The sequence below is a fragment of the Sphaeramia orbicularis genome, chromosome 24, assembly GCF_902148855.1.
Source record: "Sphaeramia orbicularis chromosome 24, fSphaOr1.1, whole genome shotgun sequence".
Lineage (NCBI taxonomy): Eukaryota > Metazoa > Chordata > Actinopteri > Kurtiformes > Apogonidae > Sphaeramia > Sphaeramia orbicularis.
Genome location: NC_043979.1, coordinates 30,256,508 through 30,276,962, shown reverse-complemented (window position 1 = coordinate 30,276,962; position 20,455 = coordinate 30,256,508). Strand labels below are relative to the sequence as shown.

The window sequence follows — 20,455 nt, the reverse complement described above, 5'->3', positions numbered from 1 at the left end:
TATCATGGAGTAATTCGTGAAACAAATGTAATCACATCTGATATATGGGGAACATGCCATCACATATTGCAACATAATTTCAAATACAGTTATGACTAAAAGTTTTGGCAGTGACACAAATTATCTCAGCAAAACAGTGTTTTTTTCCCCCAATGAAGCATTATAAAATGTTTGTAAATGTTCTTCAGTGTCCCTCAGAAACACATGAAAAACATTTTAAAAAATTTTGTCACAGCAAAACCCACGACTAGAACTCATATCTTTCTCATGGAAATTTGCTGCAAAATTACATGTGCTTCTCAAGTGTTTTGACACGTGAAATTTATGTGATTTTTCTGGAAAACACACTCCTACAATGTTGAAAACATTTTCAGTTCCAATAAAAATCATCATTGTTTTTTATGCCTTTATGTCTAACCACATATGACAAATAAAGATTTGTGATGTTAGATAAGTGGTACAAAACCTAAAAAAAAAAAAAACCACACTCCTCACTTACTGAAAGATGAATACGAGAATAATCAACCATTTATTGATTACAGAGAGGCTGTTTATACATTGTGAATACATCTGTGGTTCAAAGTTGTGAGAAGAGAACAGTTTGTTAGACTTAAACATTTTCCACCGAAGGAAGGAGAGGCATCGTCAAAGTGGAACCAACACATCTTTCTTGTTGCTTGTTAGCTGTGTAATGGACAATACATGGACAGTGGCTGATGGCCAACTTCCAGCTAGCAGCACACTGTGTCAGCTGCTGGTGCGATGTGTTGCCTGAAAAACAAAGACGGATCCAACTGACTCCAACATTGCTAATCACAATGATGAGAGTCACCAACCAGGATAACAGACAGCAGTGACTCAGCAGCTAGTTAGATCAGAGGAGGATCATCCTGTGGCAGAAGACAGTCAGGGAAATATTGTTTGATTATTCATCAGGTAAACGTCTAATTTTAGCATCCATGCATACACTCACGTTAAATGGGCTATATGTTTATGTTTATGTTTACGCATTTGGCAGACGCTTTTTTCCAAAGTGACTTACAGGGGAAAACCAATTAAATCACTCAATCAATCAAATTTTATTTATATAGCGCCAGATCACAAAAAAAGTTATCTCTTGACATTTTATATATAGAGTTGGTCAAAACCAGACTCTAAGTCAATTTACAGAAACCCAACAGAATCCTCCAGGAGCAAACACTTGTGACTGGTGACAGTGGTGAGGAAAAACTTCCCTTTAACAGGCAGAAACCTTGAGCAGACCCAGACTCCTGGAGGATGGCCGTCTGCCTTGACCAGTTGGGGTTAAAGAGAGAATGTAGTAGAAATATGTAGTATTTGTACTTTCAAATATAAAAAAATATCACTTAAAATTATAATCAGTTGACAATAAAGAGGTATGAAGTCATGCCAAAGACAACAATGTGTTGGATTGTAGAGATATGAAGTAAATCTAATCACAGGGGTGGGCCGGGGGATTTATGTGACCACTAGAGGGAGTAGTGAGCCATTTCAAGGAAAACTAAGGGCCTCAGGGCCTCAGGGCCTTTAAACAAAAGGAACCGCTAAGAAGCAGCGTTCAGAATCGAAGTGATAAAGTCATAAAAGCTAGAAACACTGTTGTTTTCACCACTGGAGACAGCTCTAAATGAAAAGAATGGAGGTTGATGCTGAAATCACAGCATTTCTTGTATGCAGTTGAATTTGTTTATGAAGCTTATGAAGGTGTAAAGCTATTATGTGATGTTAACTTTGCTAAGTTTGTCTTGTTGATCCACGGTTCAGACTAAACTGTTAGATTTCTGACCTTGTTTGGGTGATTACAAACAGATCTTTAGTGCAGCTATTGACAACATGCTATTAGCTATTTTATATATAGCTATTTTACACACAGACTGAAACATTGGCATTCTTTTATCTATAAATGTATCCTAGGTCTGCTTCCATCATATTTACTGGTCTACATCTGTTGGAATGACTCAAATAAATACAGTCTACAGTCCCAGGATCTGTTCCAAAAGTCAGAACAGAACTGGGAAAGACAGCTTCAAATATTCTGCTCCCACTGCCTGGAACAACCTATAGAAGGTCATTAAACTGAAGGAACCGGCCTCTTTTAATACATTCAAAGCCATTTTAAATGAATGGGAAAAGGACAAATGTGGGTGTAGATGTTTTTCTAATTGTTTGAATTGGGTTTGGCTTTGAGATGCTTTTAAGGAACATCATTGTTGAACTTTTAGCACCTTTTAAAATAATGGTGACGTTTTATATGTATGTTCTTATCAGTTTTAAGTTTGTTTTTAGCACTGATTTTCATTGTGTTTATCTATATTAGTGTGGACGTTTGGCTGTGATGTCCATTCTGTGTAACTTCTGCTGCTGCTGCTACTGAATTGGCCAGGACACTCTTGAAAAAGAAATTTTTAATCTCACTGAGTTTTTTTTCCTGGTTAAATAAAGGTTATAACAATAATAATAATTTAAAAAAAAAAAAAAAAACGTACTGAAAGCAAAGGTGAATTATGGTTTTACTGTGGCTGTTTTTTAGTCTAAAAACAGGGCCAAGCTAACGGAGCTATAATGTAAACTATCAGCTGAAGCAGCACTTAGTAAACAGTGTTAGTTTGGTCAGCGTAAGCATCTATGAGTTTTTGCTTATTGAAGAAGTGTGTAAATAATGAGTTTTGTACTTTATTCAGTGAATAACACAGTCTGTGGATACATAGTGTCGATTTGTTGGTGGCTTTAAGTGTTTTCTTGAACTTCATCTCCACCTGCTATTGAGAGTTTGGAATATCAGTACCACGTCAAATCCCTTTATCAACATCAGCATCAAATATGTGAAAAAATAATGATTAAATTGGAAACTCAGGCCAGCAGAGTTAGCTATACAGATATTATGTGTGTTTTTTTCTGTTCATTTGTAATTAGCAGGTACTTTCTGCCAGTGCAGCTGGCAGAAAGTACCAATGTCCTTTAGTCCTGTGGTTCAGACTTTGACCAGTTTTTAAGTAGTTTTTACTCTTCTGTTGAAGGCTGAAGTTTGGAAATGGCTTCGATTTTTTTTTTTTTGTACAGTCATCCTAAGCCCTCACGTCTCTCCTTGTGGGAATGAAATCGCTCTTTTTATGTTGTTAGAAGAGCAAACATACAATTTGTGTTTCTCTTTCCAGCTTTAAGTGCCACATTGCTGGTTCCTCTTACTGTCTTGTACTGTGGTTAGTTGGGGTTCTGTTAACTGCTGAGAGGGATTACCTTTAAGGGGGCCCTTTTCTTTTTGATCCGTTCAGTTGGAGTGTGTATTCGCTTATGGGTTCACCTTGGTTTTAGTGCAGAGCCGTGGCTGGCTCAAGGTCTGTCTCTGTCTTCTGAAGTCCACTCACCTCCTGCTCTGTCTGCAGAGCTCTCAGTCCTTATTGTTCAGCACTCAAGCACCTGTTCTCTCTTTTCTCATTTCAATAGAAAATTTCTTGGGTACACAACTCTAATCATGTTGTAGTAGTGTTAGGCATTTAAGTCACTTTTATCTGTTGTTCACTGCTTCAGGAAAACATTCAAACACTTCTTGCTGTGTAAACATTCCTGAAGTGCTCTGACTGGTTGACTTAAATGTGTTTTCTAATCATTTATAGAAGAGGTCAGCCAATATGTTGTCTCCATATTACAGCTGTGAAAAAAAAAATCAGACCGTCAAAAGTCATCACAAACAATGGTTATGCAATCAAGTACAGTACTACCTCCTGTTTTTGGCAGTACTATGCCATAACTATTGATGTAAGAACGTAAGTGATTTTGGTTATTATCAAGAAAACCATGGAAAATGGTTAGATATCAGCTCTGAAATTAAACTCTTGTGAGCTATTTTTGTTGTTATTATATTTGTCCAAACAAATGTACCTTTAGTTGTACCAGCATTAAAATGAACAAAAAATTGAAGAAAACAAGGGTGGTCTAATAATTTTTTCCGTGACTGTATGTGTTTTTTTTCTTTCTACTTGATAAAAAAACACACACAACTCAACAATAATATATGTCACACACTTATCACACTTAATCACAATTTATTACAAAATGTAGTGTCTGAATTTATTCTGTTTTGTTTTGTCTGTAGTACACTTTTTTTTTTTTTTTATATTATTTTTATGTCACCTACTTTAATGTAGTTAACAGCATTTATCAGCAACATCTCCTTTATTCTGAGAAATTATGAACATTTCACCCATTTACAGGGTGGGGAAGCAAAATTTACAATATTTTGAGGCAGGGATTGAAAGACAGTGTATGACCAATTTTGTTTTTATTCTATGTGTCCTCCTTCTTTCTCAATAACTGCCTTCACACGCTTCCTGAAACTTGCGCAAGTGTTCCTCAGATATTCGGGTGACAACTTCTCCCATTCTTCTTTAATAGTATCTTCCAGACTTTCTCGTAATAGTTTTGCTCATAGTCATTCTCTTCTTTACATTATAAACAGTCTTTATGGACACTCCAACTATTTTTGAAATCTCCTTTGGTGTGACGAGTGCATTCAGCAAATCACACACTCTTTGACGTTTGCTTTCCTGATTACTCATATGGGCAAAAGTTTCTGAAAAGGTATGGATAATAGTGTTAGGTATGATTATGACATCAATATATTTTTGGTTTCAAAACAACTGACGTAGTGCCTGCTGAGAAAAAACAACTAAATGCTCATTGTAAATTTTGCTTCCCCACCCTGTATGTTTAGCAACAACATGAAATAATCAGTGTAACGTGATTGGTTTGTACTAATTATCTCACAGCCACATTTATTTCATCCATTTGACTTTTCAGCGCCACGGCATACATTTCATACAAAAAAAATCACTGTCGCATTGGACTTATAATACATATGTATAATATATGACAGGAAGACATCTTTTGCAGAAGATGTATGAGGCACTTTAAAAACAAACAAGAGCTGTTGTTCTGAAATGCCATGTCTATCCATAGATGTCCTGGTAAGCAAGTAGAGTTTTACTGCATTTTTTGTAAAAAAAAAAAAAAAAAAAAAAAAAAAAAGAAATTCACATTTTAAAGCATATTGTCCGATTATCCTTATTGGGAAATTTAAAAAAATAATCAATATTTTTTTTGCCCATATAGTTCACCTCTAGTTGTCTGATGGAGTAAACCTGCCATTGGATTAAATTTCCGCACTTTCTTAAGGCAAATGATCTCTTTAAATACCATTACTACATGTGGTTTTCACAGACTTATGAACTGTAATAACTGGAGACACAAAATACACATAATGCCGCAGTAAAATGGATCCAAAAACATCTGACATGGACTTCTCATACTTTGCTGATAGTGCTTACATCCATCTACTTAAAATGACACTCTTTCTCCCACCCTGATGTTAAAAACAAATGTTCTTGTGTATGTACTTTGCAGCTAAAATAATTTGCTATTCTGATTACCTTTATGAAATGTTTATGGTTTGTGAGATGAAAAGGAGCGCGTTCCGACCGGCTGTGATGAAACTGTCCCCTTGTTGTTGCTCCTGGCTCTTTGGCCCTCTGCCTAATCACAGTGTGATTACGGTTGTGTGTACGTGCGCGAGTGTGTGAGACACCAAAACAGGGAGAGAGTGTGTCGTGGCTCACTGGATGATTGAGAGTAGCAATTAGAGACTTAATTAGTGGCTATCACAAGCACGCGCACATACACAACCATGCAGACTCGCACGCACGCATAATGAAGCAAGAAAATACTGTACACACTTTTTGCAGTGTGTACTCCTGTGTTTACTAGATACCATAATATGATTCCATCCACGTTTTAAGTGTTTAATTGGCTTTTAAATCCCACTATGTAATTATATGGCTGCAACACACACACCCACAGACACACACACACACACGCACTGATCCGAATGTAATGTGCACGGATATACACACATACAGTACAGCTGTTCATTAGCATGATGGCTTTAGTTCTGTCTTGGCTCTAATCACATCATGTTTACATTTCAAATGAGAGGAAATGCTGCATTGCCACACACACACACACACACACACACACACACACACACACATAGGACCACACACACTAACAAACACTCGCACACCACTATGTAGGTTTCAACTGGCTTTAATCACATCACGTTTACATTTCAAGTAAGAGAACACATCATCACTGCAGACACCACACGCACAAGTTTCTCCTCTGTGTTGCTCACAAACACACTCCTCATTAAATTCCTGCAGTTTTGAGTATTATTCAAATGAGCCTTGGAGTGTTTTAGTGCAGTTTCATCATTGATTGGTTTGAGATTTCACTGCCTTTAATTTGATAAAAAGCAGGGCAACATGATGTCTGCCAAAATCACTGGCTTTGAATGGCGTTAAAGCGGTTTGTGTGTGTGTGTTTGTTTGTGAGAGTGAGACTCAACATGTGTCCATGTTTTAAGTGAGCAAAGATCAAATGGTACTTTCTCTCTGCCTTTTTTGAGCCAGTTGATAAATGACAGTAAACTAAACAAACAAAATGCCTATCATAAAATCCTCTGATTAAACAACCCAGTGTGAAAACAACAGCTACCAACTGATGAGGAAAGTTGAACATTTAGCAGATAACGACGTAGGTCACTTTTTCAAAGTGACAGCAGGCCAGGGGTCGGTAATAAACAAACACTATTAAACTGCCTGCGGTTTAGTCTCTGTGAAATTATTAATTTGCAAATGAAGTTATTAACTTATTAACTAAAATAACTTTGTGCAAGAGTTGACACTAGGCCTGTATGACAGATTAATTTGGTATTTTAACAACGATAAATAAGGGAAACAAGTGCAAATCTTTAAGTATAATCCCAATAGCCTAAATGGTCAAAATATGAATGAACAAGTGGTGCCAGGCACAACAAACCCCGCCCCTCACGCATATTGTATCTTATTTTGGCATCGATCCAGCTGATGTCATCATGTCTATGTGTGTGCTGACGTCAGCATATCAGTTGCCTCTATATATGTGCCAAGTTTGAAGTAAATTGAAACAAAATTGACATTTTATAGACATGTGAAATTTAGCCCATTATATGTAAATGGGGAAAAAAGACTTTAAAAATTCATTAAAAAATGTAACTTGGACCTACTTTTCCCAAAATTTAATGACATGTATTCTGGGTCACTGGCTATCTATAAACCCAAATTGGTATGAATTCAACCAATAGCTTTGCTGCTAAGGTATTAACAAACAAACAAAAAAACAACACCCCTGGCCTGTCCTTAGGGGGCGGGGTAATAAATACACTTTCTTGCTAAATCCACAGCGTAATTGTGGACAGAATGTCAGAAAAGACTTGCACGATGGTGTCAGCTGTTGTTTTTGACATGGAATGATACTGTAGCCAGATTACACATTAGTGTACTAGCACCAACCAGACACACACACACATGTACTCAAACACAAATGAGTCACTTTTTCACTTGTGTCTCATGCCATGAAGTGTATCTTGTATCTTGTGTCTCAGAGTTTCAGTAGGAGCGTATAGTTGTAAATACATTTGTTAAGGATCTTTGGGATTTGAGGATTCAGTGGGAATCACTTTATTATTTTTACCTGAACAGCCTGGTTTACAGTATTCCCTTAGATCACAACCAGGAGTCAATTACAAGCTGTGTTTGTAAAAATAGCCAAGGTCATCATTGACAAATGAAAGAACATTCAATTACAGGTTGGATAAAAAAAATAATATGGATACACTTCTGGTGTTTGTCATGTGATGTGCTGCCAGTTGAGCATGGTTTTCATTTTGTCTTGTTTGATTTAATACATCAGATCTATATCACTCACCTGGAGTTTGCTTATCTTACTACAGTCACTGCAGGTGTGTGTCTGACCTTTTCAGCAAAACTGTCATTGGTAGAAACTTACATGTGACAGAAAGATGAAATTTAAGCAATAAAAGCTCTGTTAAGCAAACAATTGTTACTATCCACAGAGACAATAGTGCTTTTTATTTTATTCGGAGAGAAACGTTGCATTTGTAGGAAAATTCACAGCAGTACTAGCCTGGCCAGCCATCCGTCTTCATGAGAAATCTGTCTGGAATCGTGGGGCTTGAATCCAGATATGAAGGCGGGACTAACAGGTGCTGAGTAAACCAATCACAGATAAGACGGACATGACACTTTTGTCAGAGAAACTTAAGAATACAGGGTGTAATCTGTAACTCAGTTTTTGTTTTAGAATCAAGTAAACAACCGACAACAGTTGTAAAGAGATTAATGGACTTGGAACTGACTTTGACTCGTGTCAAAAAGAAGATGCATTGCAAAACACCCGCCCCCCAGACTTGGTCGGTATAGAATAGATAGTGCATATGTCATAACGATTGGCCCAGTTCTAGGTTGTTTTCTCAGTATTGAATACACTGAGAAAACCGAATGGCTGACCAGGCTACAGCACTACATTTAATGTTGCAAATGCGAGTTAACCAAAACAAGGTTTCATGCTAATTATGGCCATTTCTACTTATCAAAAAGAGGAAATTATGTAGAAAGTCCTGTTTCTAATACAAATATCTTTCAAATGAAGGCCTCATACATCTAGCAGCTTCCACTATTTCAGGAAATACAATAATTAGCTAAATACTATCCTTGTTACGGTGTTTGACACTGCTGCCCCTCAGAAATACTCATGTACAAGTGGTACATACTTTTGATAATTTGCTGGTTGTTTAACTGCAGTATTTGTTGTAATTAAACAGTTAAGTCCTTCCTTTTTTAATCTGCCTGTTCCCTTGACCCAGGAGTCAAAACTCTAATTTTTGACTTATCAAACATAAAAAAAATATACTTAAGGGTTTTTCATATTGTACAAATATACTTGAAGACCCCCGCTTTTCATGGGTTCTGTTCATTTTTCAGTGTGGTATAGTGCTTTCCATAATGGATTAGAACTATTCCATGTAGGGCCCATGTGATATGCCTTATTTATTGAAGTCTGACCACCAAACCACGTCAGTCAAATATTTATGCTTGGGGGTCTGTGACATGTTTACTGTGAAAATGCACCACGGCCCTTATTTAGCGCATGGACCTTATATAGAGTTTACCTGATGGAGGAGTTTGTTTCTTAGGAGCAAGTAAAGACGATACAGAGCTACAAGAAAGCCTAAATCAGAAATTTATAGCGGCACCATATGGCAGATATATTCACATGGGGTTTCACTGTTGATATGTTCCAAAGAAAAAAGTTTTGTCCTTCAGCTTCATGAACTGAATCTGCTCATCTGCAGCTTCCTCTCAGCAGTGTGTCTGTGTGTCCAGACCTCCAGTCGAAGGCTGTCGAGTTGAACCAGACTCTCTCGCGGAGAGATGGGACTCCAGACAAAAGCCTGAAGGAGATGAAGGAGGAGATCCAGGCCATGCTAGCCGAGATGAGAAACCGGCAGCTGGGAGGGAAGAAGAGCATTGCAGAGGAGGAGATGGAGTATGGACACACACAAACACACACACTCGCACACCCACAGGTCACGCTTCCCTCTCCCACACACAACAAAAACACAGATTTTGTGAAAACTTTGCCAACAGACCAGCCTTTGTTTCACACATACAGTCTGAGAGAACCACAGGTGGTGTTTTCATTGATGAACAAAATGAAAATGTTTGGGAAACTGAGCGTCTTTGTTACAGTGTACTTTTTTACATTTTATATGGGCTATATGTTAATGCAGCCACTTTGTGTTTTACACTGTTTTTGTCCTGTGTTTTTTCTCTATTTATATTATTCTTTCCTGCAGAATAACAACTTGAACACAAAAGACAGAAACTACAAGAAGAAGGAATACATAGAGGATTTCTTGTAAATAATTAATCTAAACTATTTTAAAAGTCAGTTTTTTTCATTTAGTTTAGTTTTTATTTAAATTTGACATTTTGCTTTGATTTTTAATTTAATCCCAAAGCAGGGTTGCTTGTTTAGTTTTTGTTTGCTTCGGTGTTAGTTTTTTTTTTGTTTTTGTTTTTTTCTTAATGTGGGGTATTCATTATAACTTACAATTACTACTCACTATCAATACTAACTTCTACTGCTTTGGGTCAAACTGTGAATGGATGGTGTAAAACTGACCAATCTAAACAAGACTGTAAGATTGATTCGTTTTGTATCTACCTTTTCAAATTATTTAAATTAATTTTATTTCCTTTAACAAAAGTGCTTTTTCACACCTCATTTTCCTTACTTTTTTTATATTATTATTGAATATTTTCATCATCAAATTGACAAAATAAGTCAAACTATAATGTCTGCACAGTGTCATTTTAGTCTGTACTGTCATTACCTGTTGGAGGAATTTATAATCAGAAATTATGAGAGAATTATGCCCTGCATGTGTTTTTTTTTTTGTGTTTTTTTTTCATTTGTATTCTGATTTTCATAGCTTAAAAAAACACTGAAAGTTAAAACACAGCACACAACAGCAAAACACTGATGTTATTTATTAGATAAAGCCTAAAGCATGCAACACCACTTGTCAGGTTCTTTCATTTCTGTCATTTTTCTTGATTGCTTGCTTGCTTTTTTTATTTTTATTTTTTTTACTGAAGACAACAGTAAACACCTTCCGCTGTGCAGACATTTGATCACTACATATCCTAAAGCCATGATTTTCTGCTGATGTTTCAACAAAGTGTCCGCCTCATACTTTTTCTCTCTCTTTCCAGTCTTTTGTCACCCCCCGCTCCCCCCTTTTCCCCTCCTGTCTGTCTGTGTCTTTCAGCAGTAAATGTTGACGAGGTCGATGAGTTAATTAAAAGTATTGCCGTAGGGGGAGAAACAGAGAGACATAAAGATAGAAAGAATGTGTAGCGAGAAGGAAAGTCACTGAGGGAGAAGAAAACGAGTGACAGATGGACAGAGAGCAGTAGTGGGAGAGAGTATGAGGGGAAAAATTAAAGAGAAATTGCCACTGAATGACTTGTCTGTCAGTGTGCAGTTGATTATTTGACTGAACCCCGAGGGGAGATTTCAAGCAGAGCAGCTCAGACTATATATATATATATATATATATATATGTATATATATACACACACACACACACACACACACACATATACATACATACACTACTGTGCAGCAACAGTAGTGTATATACCACCATAGTGGTCATATTTAGTGTGACCTTCTTTTTACACTTAACATGTCTTTAATCCTTTTGTTTAGACAATATGACATTTTTGGTGTTCACTTGCTAATTTTTTTTATCCCAGGTTTCATTCAACACATGCCAGATATTTCAGTTTTTGCTGTTTCTTGTCATGGGGTCAGGGGTCACACTAAATACTGACTTTAACCTTTAGAACCCATTTAGTCCCTTTTTTTTGTGTCTTTTGAGGCTGTGCACATATTTCCTGTATTTTCTTGTTGAATCTGAAGAAAAGAGACTGACAAAAAAATATACATGTTCATTTCAGCGCTGCAAAAACCACAAATCTAAAGGCCACCTAAAACTATTGCATAGTACTGTGTGTGTGTGTGTGTGTGTGTGTATATATATATATATATATATATATATATATATATATATATATATACATAGACAAATGCTAAAAGGATGGTTCAGCAAAATTAACAAAACTGCCACAGTTATGTTTTATGTTTGACATTTTTTCAGTTTTTTTTTTTTTTATCTATGTTTTCTCAATGTTATTCCCTAAAGGGTTCATTAAAGTTTCATCAAATCCTGTCATCACCTTGCATCTATTCCCAAAACTTTGGGAAAGCATCCTCTGAATGATGTCAACAGGAGGACGCTAAATCCTGGTTGTCTTAATTAATGTGAAATATGGAAAATAGGTTAAGGAATGATACGATAAACATATAATCATAAACATTTACTTGCAAAATGAAAAATAAATACATTAAAAAACACTTAAACTGCAAAGACCTATCTCTTATGATTCGATGAAACTGTTTACTCAGTTCCCCAATAAACAAACAATAATGTTGTTCTGACCATAAGAGAAGTGCGCTTATATATTCAGGAGGGAACTTTTACATCATCACTAATAATGGAAAGATTTTGACAAAGCCACAACAAAGAAACTGAAACACTCTAGGGTCTTAAATTTGAATTTTTAGATGCCATTTTGTTCATTCTTAAAGGTCCGATATGTAAGATTTAAGGGGATTTAGGAAAACCCCACTGCTGAAATTAAGTATAATATTCATAATTGTGCATTCATGAGTGTATAATTACATAAAAATGACAGCTTTTGGTTTTTTTTTTTGCGTTAGAATGAACTGATTATATCTTCAGAGGGACATTTGTGCTGCCATGTTTCCACTGCAGCTCAGAATGGATACATCAGACAATTAAAACACCAATGTATACCAACACAAAATCAATTTTCAATGTAAAACACTATCTTGTTTTGCATTGTTTTGTTACGGACAATACTACATTTGGAAAACTGATCATTCATTCATTCATTCATTCATTCATTCATTCATTCGCTTCATCAGGTGAAATCACACATGGAACCTTTAAACTAAATTCAGGACAAAAATAATGGCTCAATCAGTCTGATACAGATGGACATGTGTGAAAATAAGCTACTAAATACCCTTTGACACTACATTATACTGGCTTCACATTATTTCAACAACCTGGTTGTTTTTGGTGATGTTCCAAGTGAGATGACATTTGGACAGACTAGAATTGATGTCATCACTTCATTGTGTCGTAAGGGATTGAACAAGGCATAATCTCAATTCACCCCTTAGCCCTCCCCCTTACCCTTACCCCTACCCCTTGGCTCTTGCACTTGGCACTACCCATTGAAACGGAGCTGCAAGGGTTAGGGGTTGCAATGGGACAACCCTTCGCAACCTGTTACGTCATCAGCAGTCATCCATGCCGCTATTAACAGATGCGACAACTTTGTTTCTGAAAGTATTCACCATGCCGTCAGTATCTGTAACCGTCTCTGTTGCATGGGCTTTGGTAATCTTTTTGTGGTCATCAACTATAAACCACAGAAATGCAATCTATAACATATTGAAACAGCATTAAACAGACGATCAAATGATTAAGTTGTTTATCAAGAAAATAGGTACATTTGTGTGTTTCTTTCATCACACTGCTGCACTTTTTGGCTGTGTTTACCTCCATCTTGCTAATGATTTGAACAGAATTATTGGAAATTTCTCCTACCCCTTCATTCATAGTGTGGTCCTGACAAATCTCAGTTTCAAGAGTTATACATCCCACCGCCTTAGCCCTTCCCCTCCATCTAATTGAGAATCGGGGCAACACTACCACTTCACATGAACGTGCAAAACGGAGGGGTAGGGGTAAGGGGGAGGGCCAAGCGGTGAATTGGGACTGGGCCCAAAGATGTCTGTAACCAAGCTACTGTACAGGGTGGGGAAGCAAAATTTACAATATTTTGAGGCTGGGATTGAAAGACAGTTTATGACCAATTAGTTTATTGAAAGTCATGAGAATTTATTTGCCACAAGAAAATTGACATAATAGAAAATGTTTTTATTCTATGTGTCCTTCTTCTTTCTCAATAACTGCCTTCACACGCTTCCTGAAACTTGCGCAAGTGTTCCTCAAATATTCAAGTGACAACTTCTCCCATTCTTCTTTAATAGTATCTTCCAGACTTTCTCTTAATAGTTTTGCTCATAGTCATTCTCTTCTTTCCATTATAAACAGTCTTTATGGACACTCCAACTATTTTTGAAATCTCCTTTGGTGTGACGAGTGCATTCAGAAAATCACACACTCTTTGACGTTTGCTTTCCTGATTACTCATATGGGCAAAAGTTTCTGAAAAGGTATGGATAATAGTGTTAGGTATGATTATGACATCAATATATGTTTGGTTTCAAAACAATTGACGTAGTGCCTGCTGAGAAAAAACAACTAAATGTTCATTGTAAATTTTGCTTCCCCACCCTGTACTATGCCATGATCAAATGCCTTTTGCCTATACAATAAAGATCTATTCTATTCTATTCTATTCTATTCTATTCTATTCTATTCTATTCTATTCTATTCTATTCTATCCTATGCCTATTGCTATGACATCCAGCTACACTGAGGTGGGAAAATGTAGCACTAAATCCCAAAAGTGAGTTGAGTTGAGATACACAGGTACCTTTTGTCACACCTGAACCATACCAAAAGGTCTGGGAAACTGTGGTTTTGATCATTTGTCATTTCCATTAAACTGAAAGTATATAAGCTTTAATCTAAAATACACACCCAGAAGTACCTTCATCAAACACACACACGCTGATGAAACCCAGGTCTCCTCCTGTTGTGTCTATTTTTGTGCCTCTTAATGAAGCACATGTTGCTGTACCTTCTTTCCCAGCCACATGCAAACACACATGCGCTAATATGATGATATTTGAAATGTTTTACACTGGTGTGGTTTAATCTAACTTTGCCTGAGGGGTCAATAGAAGAAAATCTGCAATTTCATCCCCGCATTTCAACATTCAGTTATACTGAGCGATTACTGTCTTCGCAGTATCTGAGGCTGTGTCACGCATTACAATAACACTCTCTTTTCTCCTCTTTGGATTTTTTCATCCACATACAGTATACTGACTTATTCTCATGTTTTATTGTTATAAACCATGAATGACACAGTGTAAAATGAGTAATTATAAGTGTGATTATTCTCTGTCTTTGTAGCCTCGCGGAGGAGTTGTACCAGAAAGTCAAAAGAATGTTTGGTGACCCCCATCAGGCCACAGAAGACCTAAAAGCAGAGGTAACAAACTTCCTTACTGTTCCCTGTCCTTAAATTCCTGACGTCAGCTTAAAATAATGCTTCTCCATGTGCTTCCCCAGATTAAAGCAAAACTCTCAGACCATGAGGGAAAACTCCAGGAGGCCCAGGACTTACTTTATACTGCACAGGGGAAGACGAGGGAGGCGGGTGCTCTGGCTGAACAAAACCAAGCAAACCTCACAGCCCTGGAGGTACAGAAACACACGTCCACACACAACATTTCCATATATATTGTCATAGAAGGAAGTAGGTGTTGGTGGGAGGGGTGTGACATCTTCCCTTTACTAGTGTGAAGCTCGGAGAATAACTTGATGAACTGAAACTCGGATATCATGCAAAGTAATACATTTATTTCCAATTTAAAAAAAAAAATCCTTGTGTATTCTCTGAGTTTTAAGCGGTAAATCTGATGAAAAATTTACAACTTCGCAAGGTTAGATAAAAGTCCCAATTTATTTTTGAAGTAACTAAGATAAGGTAATAAAAACAGTAACAAAGTCCTCAGGGGAATGAAAATGCACTGCTTAATTGAGTTATAATGCCTGCCTATATTTACTCAAAATATGCTCAAAATTTTCCAGTTTTCCAGAGTAAATTTTCAAGCCGGCTTTATCGTGATAAACTGAGTGTAAACAACTATATTTAAGAAAAAAAAGAAAACTTACATGACGTTTAATTTTGGAAATTATAACTTACAACGTCCCAGTAGTTTATTACCCTCGGCCCTCACTGCAGGGTATTGTCATCAGTTCGTCGTCCGTCTCTCTGTCCGTCCGTATGTGCAACAACTTTGGCGTGCACCAGTAATTTTCAACCAGGGGGACAGCAGATAGTCAATAAGTGGACAATCAGGGGACTGAAGGCTGAGGGTTTTCTAGTGCAGGCATGTTACGTTGCTGTATTGCTATGATGACCAGCTGTGCTATATGATGGGGGCCAAACTGAGGTCGAATCAAGTTGAGCTGATACCGGTAGTGGAAAAGCTTCATAATAGTGTGAGACCAGCATTCCCATTTCTATACTTCGGTTGGGTTAAGGCTACAAAACTACTCTGTAAGGTGTAGGAAATGATCATGTTCTGGGGTCAAATATACTGTTTCATATACATATCCACCCTGTCAGAAAGCCTGAGGGGAAACGTGTGGGACATCCACTAAATCAATCATAACCTTCTGACTTCATTAATATCACTATAGATGAACTTGTCAGATGCAGCCGAGCTCCACGCTGCTCTTTCCTAAACTTAATTTTGATGTATAATTCTGAAACAAAATGGAAGTGAAAACTGAAAACAAGGATAAAACTAAAAATATAAAGTAAAAAACAAACTAACAAAAAACAGGCTTTTAATAAACACATTCATATAACCTTCCAAGGTCTTTTTCTCATAAATTTGTGACTTGATTTTTTTTCTCAAAAGATTCAGTTTTGGTAAATTAGTTTGGAACTTTTCTGATTTTCATTCCTTTTAGTCACATCGTAATTAAATGCTGTCACAGAGTAGTGATACAAGCCTGTCTCTTCATACAAACACTGTATTGGTTCAAGTAAAAACATAAAGTAGAGCAAAGCTGGCGGCAGGTGGGCTATCATATGTTTTTATTTAGTAACTATTTATTTTTCGGATCTCCGATTGCATGGAATTGCTTGTGTTTATTTAGAAATAGTCTCTCATACAAGTAGGCTACAAATATTTTGAATTTGTGCTCATAATGTGACCGACAACTTTTGAATTTGGATTTTTTTCCTCACGATTTCATGATTGTTATAAGAATGTGTGACTACACCTTGATAATAATAATAATAATAATAATAATAATAATAATAATAATAATGATAATAATAATAATATATTTTATTTATAGACACCTTTCAGGATACTCAAGGTCACCGTACAAATTTGTTAAAATAAAACACAATTAAAATTACCCACATACATTTATAAAACACATAATAATACAGTAAAGAGGCTTAGTGAACATCCTCTAATTATTTTTTATTAAAACACCACCTCTCAGAAAGTTTCAATGTCCCTCTATACACAAGACACTCTAAAAAGACATATGCTGAAAACTTCTACATCCAAACATTTTCTAAAGTGTTCGTTTTGAGCCATAGTGCTGAATTCATTTAACATAACAAGAAAAGAATAAGTTGTAATGTTTCATTTTATTCCCTCTAATGTCACACTGAAGTAGAATATGAAAAAGGTACTCTTCCACCCACATTGCCAAGGTCGGGCTCTCAAACAGAACTGCCTTATTTAGTGAATTAATCAACTCCTCTAGTTGTAACTTTATGCAGGTGTTTACCACTAAAATAAAATAAAAAAGTGTTCTATCTTAATATCTTTTCATCCCAGACTCGACTTACTCTGTTTCTCCTTTTAATCCCTTTGCTTGTGATTCATCACCAAGGAAAGCTCACAGGCAGCCTCTAACAGAACAAAACAAAAAGCATTTATCACAAAGATTATTATACATATCCTAGAGGAAGTGTTCTGCAGTCGTCACACACACATATACAGTATGCTCTCTATCTCTTCTCTCCTCTTCATATCTGTCTTTGTCTCTCCCTGACCCCAAAAAATGTTTTGCTCTTTAAAGAAAAGCTTTATTCAGTAAAGATGTTACACTGAGTTCACATTTTTTAATGGAAACACTAATTGTGTGTCCCTCGTGTCCTTTAGCTGCTTTTATAACCGTGAATCCTTTTACATAAAAATACTATCAGACTTGTTTGTATAGATAATTTCTTCAACTGTTATGCATGTTTCAATGTAGATTTAACCTCAGTGAACTGAAGTATTATTCATTTGAACAGCTGTCATGTATTTTCAGACATTATTGTACTTTTTACTTTCCACTTTAAATACATCAAAAAAAATAAATAAATAAAAATTATATATATATATATATATATATATGTATATATATATATATATATATGTGTGTGTGTGTGTGTGTGTTCTTTGGATATTGGTTTATTATGTTTTTGTATATAAGATAAGATATACTTTATTGTCCCCAGGGGGAAATTTGTTGTGGGCAAACAACGAATGCGTAATTGTAAAAAGAGACTGACAAAATAAAAGTTTAACAAGTTTTCTAAGCTGCTGCTAAAACACAGAATTGTTACTGTAAAATTGTTCATCTTCTGATCATCACTTTTTTTTCTTTTTTCTTTTTCTTTTTTTTTTTGCAGAGGAAGCGCTCTGCAGTGAACACAGTGAGACAGCAAACCCAAGACGTCCTTGGAGAAGGAGAAAGTCTACTGGACGACGCAAACCAGCTTTCTGACAGCATCAACAAGGGCCTAGAGGTACTAACTTAAAGTAGGAGATGCACAAAGAACAATACCAGCTCCTAGAAAGCCTCAGTCGGATAGTAAGTGTTCATCCTGAAGCCCAGTGGTGGAGGAAGTATTCACATCCTTACCCTTAAGTAAAAGAACTAATGTTACACTGTGAAAATATTACAATTCTGCATCCTGTATTATCCATAAAATGTTTAAATATGAAAAGTAATAGTATCATTGTGCAGTTGAATCGTCCCTGAAAGCGTTCTACTATTATATTTCTCATCATTACATTTGCTCATTCAAGTACTTTATATGTTGGTGTTAAGAAAAACACATCTGCTTTCATTTCCAGCTAATCCAGCAAGGTTTTAAAGAGTTTTTTTATTTATTTATTTAATTTAATTTTTTAACCCTTCATTGCTTCACATATAGTCAGTCAACACATTTGGATATAGTGATCTGCTATGTTGATTTTTTTTTTTTTTTTGGTCTTTATATCAAAATGACACGTTTCAGAGAGTGGGAAATATTAGGCGGTGAACATGATCATTTAACACGAAGTGAACATTTAATCCTCGAAGCTGATGTTTTAGAGGCAGTAAAATGGCTAAGTGTGAGCTTGTCTGGGTGTTCCTAGTCTGCAGTCCAGAAGTGGTCAGTATGGCTGATCCGTGTATGTGGTTTTCACTGGACAGGAAGGTGATGAAATATTAACTGTGCTGTTAAAGAAGACTGGGGGCCGCGAGAGAATATGGACACAGCAACTATGAATTTGTGTGCAGAGTCTAACTTTTAATGTTTCAGTTGGTCTAGAATTCTTGCTGTAAGTCTTGGATTTTAATGCCTAATTAAAACCTACCTACACTTTGGTAAATACATGACCTTTCCACTTGAGTAGCAGTCAGTTTATACAGTTGTGCTCATAAGTTTACATACCCTGACAGAATGCGCATGGGACGGTCTTGGATGTACCAATGTAACAATGACCCAAAACACAAGGCCATGTCCACCTGTCATTGGCTACAGCAGAAAAAAGTGAAGGTGAAAGAGTGACCGTCTCAGTCTCCTGACCTCAATATCATTGAGCCACTTTGGGGAGGTCTGAAACCTGCAGTTCATGCAAGAAAACCCAAAATCTTAAAGGAGTGATATATTACTTTTTTTAAATGGAATTATGCATTTTAAAACATTTCCCTGTGGTCTACATACACTGTAAATGCTCTGCTTGGGTCTGAATTCTTCATTAATTCAGCTCCACAGGTCCATCTTCAACCCCGTTTCTAAGTAATGACACCAGAAAGGTCGTTTTGAGCGCTGGCCCTTTAAATGCAAATGAGCCACTTCATGCCCCACCCCCTCCAGGTTGTTGAATTTGCTGCTCTGTCTCATTCAGCCACTTGTGTTCATTAATACAACCAACAATTGAACATTTCAGGTAATCGGCTTGAACTTTGGACATGGAATTTTCAGTATGGATTACAACCACTGCTGGTGACATACAATTACGGTGTACTCGGAGAAATGTTCATCAGACATTTTGACCTTATATGTGCAAATGTTGTGACGTAACTAGTTATAAAACGTAACAAATTAAGAAGGAATTAAAAGGGATTGTAGAAATCCACTCGATTTTTGCCAAAATGAATATAAAGATAGCTTTGCAGCACCTGGAGGGTTCAAATTCAAACTTTTTGAACTTTTATGGTCCAAATACCCAAATAAATGTACCAAAGACTAATAAAAGTGGGTTTAGCAAAATATGACTGAGGGTGTTTTGTCAAGAAGAATGAGCAGCTTTATCATCTGAGAACATAAAGTGCCTCATCCACAACTACCACAAAAGACTTCAAGCTGTCATTGATGTTGAAAGGACCACTAGATAGGATTAAGAATGAGGGTATGTAAACTTTTGATCAGGGTCATTTGGGTAGTTTCTGTTGTCAGTATGATTTAAAAAGAGCAAACATATTTGTTTGATAATAAATGGCTTCACCCAGCCACTGCCACGAGTTAAAGAAAAGTTTTTTGTATTATCATTCATATTCTCTGAAAAATGGCCAAAGAATCATAAATTCTGCTAGGGTATGTAAACTTATGAGCACAACTGTATGTGTAGGTCCTGTATTATCTACATAGCCAAATACACAAGTGGCATCTAGCCTCACAGTGTGTGAAATTGAAGTCCTTGTGTAAAACGCAGAGATGGAGGAGAGTAAACATGGGTGTAATGGACTGAACAGGATTAAACTTTGTCACCTATAACATCTGGAGGAGGTTAAACATCTGCTTCATATTTGTTCTGTGGTCGTGATTGTCTGTGTATTTCGCTCGAGGCAACTTGACAAACCGGCAAAAATCATCCGATCACA

At 36.4% G+C, this 20,455-nt stretch overlaps 1 protein-coding gene across 7 annotated transcripts in view; it reads left to right on the top strand.

Moving 5' to 3' along the window:
- The window catches only part of lama2 (laminin, alpha 2), a 400,339-nt gene that overhangs the window by 305,583 nt on the left and 74,301 nt on the right, over window positions 1-20,455 (top strand). For all 7 annotated transcript variants that reach the window (XM_030128899.1, XM_030128898.1, XM_030128896.1 and 4 more), the window contains exons 39-42: window positions 9,300-9,462; window positions 14,687-14,765; window positions 14,846-14,977; window positions 17,991-18,107. In XM_030128899.1, the coding sequence (XP_029984759.1) occupies window positions 9,300-9,462; window positions 14,687-14,765; window positions 14,846-14,977; window positions 17,991-18,107 (491 nt within the window). The remainder of the gene's footprint in view (window positions 1-9,299; window positions 9,463-14,686; window positions 14,766-14,845; window positions 14,978-17,990; window positions 18,108-20,455) is intronic.